The following is a 9,306-nucleotide window of genomic DNA, read 5'->3' as shown; positions in this document are numbered from 1 at the left end:
TTTAAAAAGAGCTTATTTATTATACCTATAGTTGGGGCAGTTCTTAAGTAGACATTAGAGAAAAATCAGATTTTTACCACTACACATCATTTAAAAGCAATCATTCCTATATATTAAGAGATTCTGGTTGTAGGTAGATTCTCAAATTCAAAAAAGTGCTCAGCACTGTTACTTCCTTCTGCTAGTACCCCTCATTTTTGGAAATTGTTTATATGTAGACTCTCTAGTTCCTTTCCACAGCACTGGCTGTAGAGTATAGCAGAATAACCCTTTCCTAACCCAAGACAGCAAAGAGCATACTGTTCTCTCCTAGTTATTAACTCCTCACAGTTAAAGAACTGTATCCTACACACTAGTAACATGCAGGGATCTAACACAACCAGACCCTCTTAGCCCTTGTTCACTACACTCTTTGCAACAAAACCTAGCCAGTTGTTCCTAAGCCACTCCTTTAAAAAGGGGGTTCTGTTGAACTCAGCTGCGATACATCCTCGCTAATTCAAACTAGTGGCTGAATCCGCGCTGGAATGCGATGCCTTTATTTTCCAGGGCCTTTATTAATTTATTGCCCTGGAAACCCTGCTGAAATGTAATTTAGAGTATAGGCACCTAGCGGCTACACTTTGTAACCGCACCCAGAGATTTCCCATTCCCGTGAAATGAGGCCCTGACGAAGAAAAGGGGAATTTTTGTGAAGAATCGCATTGTCTCTCTAGGTGGCAGTGTGCAGTAGTGGAAAGGCTTTTCGGCTTCGCACCGCAACTCGTTGTTATTGATTAAAATCCCCGTTCGGACACTGTCGTTATAGCCTTAAGCAAGGCGCTTCACTCAAATTATCGTGGAAGTGAGTGAAGAAAAACGTTATCTTTATTAATATGCAAATGAAGGAACGTTTACTAGTTTCTAAAACAGCGTCTTTCTGAATAACACTATTTACAGACATTTACTGCGGTCCTCTCTCTGAATTATAACCTGGTGACTAATGGGTGCAGTGAACCATTTGCTGGTTGAGTTACCTCTATTTAGATAAAACTGCTTGAATGGACAAAAATAGAACGAAATCTCTTTTGTATTGTAATTTTGCCCTGCCTTTAAATTTTTATTTCTTTCAGAGCAAAGGATTTTGGATTATTATGCGACAGTCTAGCGCTTGAGCACTAACATGTATAAAAACATACAGTATATAGACATTATAAAGCATTTTAAGAGCACTGTCCACAGTGCAAGCCTGCTCTCTCTGCAGTCATTCAAGCACAGTTTATATTCTAAAGCGCCATACAGTTCCGCAGTTAAGCGATTATTTTGAAGAGGAGCTGGGATGTGCTGTTGATCTCTCAGCTACATCTTGCTTCAAATTAATCACAGGCTGAAAAGAAACAAAAACAACCATTTAACAAATCAATCATCAGCCACATTTGGCTACAACACTGTTAGCTGCAATAATAGCAAATTGTCACGATTGTGACGTTTATTCTTCTGTCTCTCACGGGTGTTTATTCTCTCGTGTCCCCCTGTGAAAGAGTAAGTGGAGGACCTTGAATACTTGAGACGTCATTTCAGTCTCAGTTTGAGAAGAATTGAGCAGGAGCAAAACTATTTCTATCACTAACATCCATGTTATTAAATGTGAAAAACACTTTAATAAATTAAAATCAGACAAGATTGGAGTAAATTAGTAAGTTAATAAGAATGGATATTGAACTTTTAAATATTTAATGTATCCTACTAAACGTTTACATAATCACATCAAAAGAGGGCTGACAATCATTTTAGATGTTTTTTTTTAATTAGATAAAGTGATTGTCTGGTATTCAAAATCAAAGTCTGTACATGACTATTACTATTTAATTATTTTTTATACTAGGAGGGGACACAGTTATTGATATTATAATAGTGTGTACTGTACCAGAACATTAAAGTGCGAACGGCACACAGCCTTGCTTTCCAAGTGCAGCAACACCACATTGATAACCACCTCAAGGACTAGGAGAGCTGCGTTCATGATTTGTATTCCTCTGATCATCTAAAACAAACCAGCACCAAACAGCAATAACAAAATATAGCAATTACATACAGCATACAGCAATTTATAAACAAAATAATGATGCTGATTATGATGATAACAATGATGATGATGATGGTGATGCACCAAACGTTACCAGATATTATTTAAACATAATATTGCAATAGAATTACACATAATAATAAGAAGAAAGCATGATGCAAAACAGGATGAAGAGTCTCATGACGAAGAGGGCAGCAGTGTGGTTTACAATTCTGGACTTGGAAGTGGGAGGTTGTGGGTTAAAAGCGTAGGTGTGACGCTGTTGCTGTAGCCTTCACCCAACTCCAGTATAATACTCTGCTGAATGAGCTGGTGTGAATGCAAGCCATTTTGATTAAAATACAGTAACCAGAAAGAGAAGGTATAACCAGCAACTAAAAATAGCTGGGTCTGGTTACTACCGGGATGGGAGAAATCTTAGTAAAACCAGGTCACTGCTCTAAGTAGTATTGGTGGAGTGATACTTACATTTCTGATGGTTTCACATTTGCTGTCTGATTGAAGTGTGCAAGGAACATTTATTATGGTCAGAACTAAAGCAGCTATAGACCAGAAGAAACTTAAAATGTTCATGACGAATGATGTCTTCATCTGGAAATATGAGAGACAAAACAAGTTGGAAAACCCCAAATTCAAAAGACATAAATTCGCATTTGTCGGGCATTGGCTGCTAGGTTAGAAAGGGGAGGTCGGTCAAAAATTTACATTTTTGAGATGTAAATCCTACTGGCGGGGTCTAAAGGCTTAATTCAAAGCAGAGGAAAAGACAGGAGTAAAGTATGGATTAATTCAAGACCTCTATTCTTGACTACTGTTGTGTGCAAGCAAGAGTACTGTATAATAATCTCGGTAATGGGGCCTTCTCTCAGTTATGACCTTTTTAAATTCTTATTATCTTATTATCCATCCTTTAATTAAGAGACAAACGTGAGTTCGTTTTCCACCTACAAAAACAGACAGCATTACTCGCTACTTAGTAATATTTGATCTGACAGAAAAAGGAAGTCTGTATAATATTTTGCATATGAGGTTCAAAAGTCAATCCAGGAACCAAGACCACCAGCGGTTTTTCCATTTGGATTGAAAATCACGTACAAGTGTTGTAAACTGACAAGGCTACACCATTTGTTTGACTTCTCTTAAGGGAGAGACCAATGGCTGTCAAAGGACAGAGATACATACTGCACGTACTTACCACTAACATGTTTGGAGCACTTCCTGCAGAATATGACAAAGTTCCAGAAACAATGAACTTATATAAAAGAAACAAACAGACACTTTAGTCTCACAAACACCATGTTGTGTAAAGAGTAATACAGTGTAAACGCTTAAGTTTCTGTGTCAGACGTACCACTTTCTGGTTCACTGATTTCTTGAGCTTTTTAAGTTGTATTGCAATTATTCAGAAATCTGAATATTTGTTGTTACTCTACAACATAAGGACAACTAGAAAATTAAGTATTGGAATAGAAAACATTTGACGCAAGTGCGATAGTTTTGTTACAGATTTAAGATACAGAGTGATAATTTTGGTATTTATCTAAAGCAAGAACATTCCTTACCAGCATACTGGGAAGAGTGGATAACAGAGATCCTGTATCATACTGATACAGTAACAGTCCAAAACTGATGCTTAGCAATCCAATGAATATCTGAGCTGTCTGAAATTAAAACGAAGAGAAATAATAAAAAAAGAAAAAATATAAATGATCTCTGAAATGTCTTAGATTTCTGTTATAACTTGAAACTTTTCTTTATTAAAAGAGGTGAACAAATTCATTCAGAAGAATAAGAGGGAAGAAATTAAGTTCCTCTACGCGCCTGTAAGGTTCATTTAACATATTTCTCATCGTTTAAACTGCTGCAGTGATATTTAATTTTACTTTGTTTAGGTGTATGTGTTATACAGTAAGTCTAGACGTTGTATCACCATCCGTTCTCGACTGGACTGGACTGGTGTTTCTGTATATGTTCATGAGGACTGTCCGTGTAAAATTTTATTAAACCATTTTAAGGGAAAAATCACAGATTTTTTAATTATTAGTTAACGCGAGTTGAATCGAAACATCGTTTCTAGTAAGCTTGCTTTCTGTGCTGTAGAAATCAATGTGCGTAAAACGTAGTATCTACAGTACGCCTCCTTCCCTATCACACAGACACATTCGTAGTTAATGGTCACTAGTTCTTAATTCATAACCAGTTTGTTAAAAAATAACAAACAAAATAACTTCCTTGTTGTAAACAGGCAAATGTGTGGTTTTCTCCACAAAAAGATCGTGTTGCAGAGCGAGACGGTAAAAACACGATTTTCTGCTTTCTGAAAGCCAAAGTCTATAAGCACCGGACTAGTCGGGACGCCAGTCCACTCTTCCGTTAATGCAAAGTAAAATATGAAAATTTGGGCATTGGTAAACGTGCGTTTTGTACTTTTACAAAAATGGATATACAATGTGTTAGTAGCTACTGTAGATTTTACAATCAAATATTAGTGGTTTATAAATATGAGTTTATACTATAGGTTATATACAATTTAGTTTAATATGATTTATTTTGGTTCACGCGCATCCTTGTGAATCGCCGCACACAGCGCGTGTATAGTATTGTGGATAAACATTTTTTTTAATCTGGTTGTTTAAAAGCACTTTTGTATGTGATGTAATGTAATATCGAATAATAATGATTTCTAAACTACATTTTCACTACATTTCTACAATGTAGACTTGCTTTCATGTCATGCGTTAAATGTACTTACTGTATAGGCGCATAGTTGAAAAGCTGCATGAACAAAATAAAAAATTGAATACAAGACATACATCGGCCAACAACAAGCGGTCTTCAACCACAACAGTGTAGAAGGACGGTCAACCGAATCCACATGAGACAAAAAGTTAGAAAGAACGATCTACAACAGTTTAAATACCAGCAATTAACATGTACTCATAAACTAGTTGAGTAGTTTTAAATTAAAACATTTTTCTACTGTTTTATTTTTTTAGTATTTAGATAACACACATTATGGACGAATATTTAATTAAACCTATACTGAAACCCAAACAAGGCAAAGAAAAAAAAACCATCATACCCCTAAAGCTTTCGGCTGCCCTTTGAGAAACACCTTGTAGACATCTTTAAAGACGCAGTTAAATGTCTCCAACACCTTGACATCCTCTGTCTCATCGCTGAACATTGAGAAGGGGATTGTGATTACCATGGTATGATCTGACATGTACGTGAGACCCCCCATCTGCAAAGAGTGCAAAAATAAAACAGTATGCTTTAGCTGAATATTTGCGGATGGCTTTACCTTTAAAAAACTCAAAGTACATACTTTTATGTAGAGCAAGCTTTAAAGGAAAAATCATGGTATAAACACGGCACTAATCGCGTGTCATTTTTGCTTCCGTAACGTGTGTAGTCTTCTCTCCAGCTCGTGGCCACCTGCGTTAACCCAGATTTCATTTTCGTTACTAAATCTATTCACCTCGTTAAGTACTTTTCATTTTTCCTTTCCTTGTTTCTCTTGAATATACAGTAGGTTATTAGCCTATATAGTTAATACATGGTTGACGTTCACATTATTCGTACACACTCTATACGTACACACCCGAAGAAAGCTTCACAGCCGAAACGTTGTGTTTTCTTTCTTCTCTTTTCAGCATGGAATAAACCTATTACTTGTTCATTTGCAGACTACACATGCTGACACAACTACCCACCTGTACACATTATTCTACTCATAAGATGTAATTCTCTTTAGTAGACACAAGATCGTAGGATACATTCCCTTCTGTAAAGTGGATGAAAACTAATTTTACTCGTTGATTGAAATGACACATATGTATAATATAATTCCACGAGTACTAAGCATAACGTCCATACATTAAGTGCATGTGTCAGACGTTAATGTCTGGATGTGTTGGTTTGTGCTCTGGGGATTATATATGAACACGATGTCGTTGGAATGGCTGCTTCGGTCCATGGCATCCATACTTGTAAAATGATTGTAAGATGGGCTGTTAATTAATTTCAAATTAATTTTTATCTATTTAAATTAATATCGTGTAAAAATTATTTAGGTCGAATCAAGCTAATTAGGCTATGCATTGTGGACATTCACTTCATGTGTGCATGTTGAATATAAAGGTTTGTTGTGAAAAACACCTAAAATGTAGCCTGAAATGTCGACCGTCCCCTTTATCTGCAAGAAAGATTTAGTTGCGCAGTATCTTTTGTTGGTCAGATAAGCCTTCAGTAGAGGCTACCGCAGTAGCTCACCGTACAACTACCCTGTGGTGAAATTTTGAATACCCTATAGTACATTGCTTTCCAATATACATGTTAATAAGGAGTCTTCTTAATCTTTTATACTGTATTTCTGTTGTTTTACTACACTGCAATAAAGATCCGAATGTTACCTAATTGGAGACTACTGTCCAAAAATGCTGAAGGTGGTAATGTTACAGTGGTCACATTTGTAGATTAAACATTAAAATGAAGAATGACAAGATCATACCTCTGGGAATGTGAAGGATCCACGTGATTAAAATGATTTTATATAGATTCCTACAGCAACAGAAGAGAAATTTGGAATAAATTACAGCATTTCAAAAGCGTAATGGTTGTAACACATCTTCTTAAGCACAGCAGTAACCTGTCATGCATTTAATACGTTTTTGTTTTCCGACCTTTCAAAAGAATAAATAATGTTTTTATTGTAACTTAAAATTTAATGCGTGTATACCAAACAATGTAAAGCTTTCTTTCTCCAGAAGCAGTTACTGTATAATCAATCTGACAAAAAAGCGTTCATTCACAACACAACAGTTAGCTCATCTGTCGGGCTATGGTTTTGGATACTTTTTAAGTCAATAGTTCGCTATTGTTCAAGTATTTGATTGAAAATGTATTGTACGTCACTTTTGTTTAAACTACAAATTCTGTTCATTTCAATTCAAATGGTTCTCATACTGTATCTGCCAGTTGGTAAAGTCGTTTCGTTTTCGTTCAAGACATACTTCAAATAATTTAAATCGGCCTTAAATTAAGATCGCAAAGATTATTTCGTCTAACTGGACTTTTAACTTTCTTGAGATCTTAATCAGATTGAACGTTGAAGTTATCCTATAAAAAAAACCATTGAATCATAAAGAAGGTAAAAGTACATTTTAGGACTTTTTGTTCTTTTAAGTCTTAATAGGGTGCTCATTCAGAATAAAGGGAAATACTGTGTCACGCACGCACTTGTTGATGATTTTGGAAGGTTTTGTTCACGTCAAATACATATTTACAAAGCATCGATTGTCTTACCTGCAGTCGAGTATTTGTAGTCGCATGTGTTACTGTTCTTGCTCTATTGAAGTAGTCAGTCAGCGAGACCTTTTACATCACAGTAGGAGGGGGATAAGGAAAGGGTCTTATTTTACACAGAAATAATATCTGCCAAGTGATATGAAATCGCTCAATTAATTTATAAACACTGGGTCCGAATTCTAGACAGTGAACTATGAAACGCAATTTTAAATCTCTTATTATGCGATGTTTTGTATTGAAATCTAACTTTGTCTAATTATGTGTACTGAATTACGATATTATCTATATACACAAGTCTATAGTAGGCTATATTAAATAGTGCGTATCTTCAAAAAGTCCATGCTGGCCATACAGGATTAGATATAATACAAAAAGAAATATGCATGTCCACGACAAGCACTCAATAGAAGTCAAAGCAATTTCCCCCAACAAATCCTAAACAGGATAATGTGATTATCAACAGATCATTTAACAGAAATACTTCTTCAAATTTTCTTCATCGGCTAACTGTCGATTTTGTAGATGACATCTTAACTTTTAATGGTAGTGTTCGTTTAGTCCTCAATGGAACTGGTTACATTGTTTCGGCACATTTTGTACACTTTGGAGATAGAATTGAAGGTATGTTTGTAAGCGAACAATAATCTGTCCAAATGGACTTGTAAAAACATAATGAAAGAAAAAAAAACACGTTTCGTGTTTGAATACTCCTTCTGGTGTATGAAAAATAATGTGCTTTGTTATAATTTAAATTGTTCGTACATATACTGTACCGCACTGTCGAGTCTTGCTTATACAGTACACCCAAAAAGGATCTACAACAGAAATGTTTTGTTTCCTTTTCAGTGTGAAATTATTCCCTACGTGTTCCCTTCTTAAAGAGAGCCTCTTGAAAAAACTACTAAATTAAAAGTTGAATCGAAACTCGTTCGTACAAAAAAGTCTATTTTTTTCATCATCCTTGTATTTTGTTACGCCAGAATATAGCGTATCAACATTTGAAGGGCTTTAAGCTTAGAGTAGCTGTAGAATGTTTGAATATTTATTTACTTGTTCTTCTCTACGTTTTTGTGCTCAAAACAATGCAAACACCAAAAAAAAAATGCTCAAGTCTCAAGTGAAATACATATGATAAAAAAAATCTTTGATCAGATGAAGAAGGTGTGACACTGGAGCGCGCAGAGCGCTTCTTTTTCCAAACCGTGTTTCTCACTTCTGTGTAGTTTGTGGGCACTGCGGTGATCAGACAAAGCGAGAGTGTAGCTGCTATGAGGCGAGGTAGAGATGATACGCACTTCATTCAACCTCAGAAAAAATCGCTTTCTGCAGAAGGATGTTGGAACCATTGGCCTTATTAGCATAACCATATGAACCCCTAACTGAACATCTGCACAGTTCATAGACTAATCACTATGGTGAAATTCTGTGCTAAGCAATTTGTACCTTGTTTATTAGTATTTGCAAATATATAACTGTTCTAAAAAATGATGCATATTGGTTCCATAATATGTAGTCAATTAATTACAACTATACATGTGAAGGATTACAAGAAGAAGTAGCAGAAGAATCTTTTTAATAGAGTACATTTCATGGTACAACATTTCAAGGCACTGCACGATAAAAACAAAAGAGACAGCAATCCACAATTAAAAATAGCATCAATCACCCAATGATAAAGCAGAATTAAGAGCTGCAGTATAAAAGTGAGTTTTTGGACTCGAAAGTATTCGAAAGTGCTGACTGACATGGTATGTCTCATATGAGCTGGAAGATCATTCCACAGTCTTCGAGCAGAAAGTACAGACTCGTGTTGGGAACTGGAAGAAAGCGAGTCCAAAGACTGTATAAGTGAAGTGCTGGTGTGTGGGAAGTTAACGGTTCACTGATGCAGTGACGCGCCTACCTGTTCAAACCTCTATAAAGCCCATTCA

General features: G+C 35.8%; 1 protein-coding gene across 1 annotated transcript; it reads right to left on the bottom strand.

Moving 5' to 3' along the window:
• Window positions 1-7,398, bottom strand: LOC148822881 (membrane-spanning 4-domains subfamily A member 4A). Its single transcript, XM_088929268.1, has 8 exons — window positions 7,373-7,398; window positions 6,579-6,628; window positions 5,148-5,309; window positions 3,628-3,726; window positions 3,261-3,317; window positions 2,534-2,656; window positions 1,907-2,023; window positions 1-1,366 (listed from the first exon to the last, which is right to left on the bottom strand). The coding sequence occupies exons 3-8, from the start codon at window positions 5,307-5,309 to the stop codon at window positions 1,298-1,300; spliced, it is 627 nt and encodes a 208-aa protein (XP_088785394.1). The 5' UTR covers window positions 6,579-6,628; window positions 7,373-7,398; the 3' UTR covers window positions 1-1,297.
• Window positions 7,399-9,306: the final 1,908 nt, after the last annotated feature.

The sequence above is a fragment of the Atractosteus spatula genome, chromosome 12 (assembly GCF_055471065.1).
Source record: "Atractosteus spatula isolate fAtrSpa1 chromosome 12, fAtrSpa1.hap1, whole genome shotgun sequence".
Taxonomy (NCBI): Eukaryota; Metazoa; Chordata; class Actinopteri; order Semionotiformes; family Lepisosteidae; genus Atractosteus; species Atractosteus spatula.
Note: the sequence above shows the minus strand (reverse complement) of the source record. Positions and strands in the feature narration are given on the sequence as shown.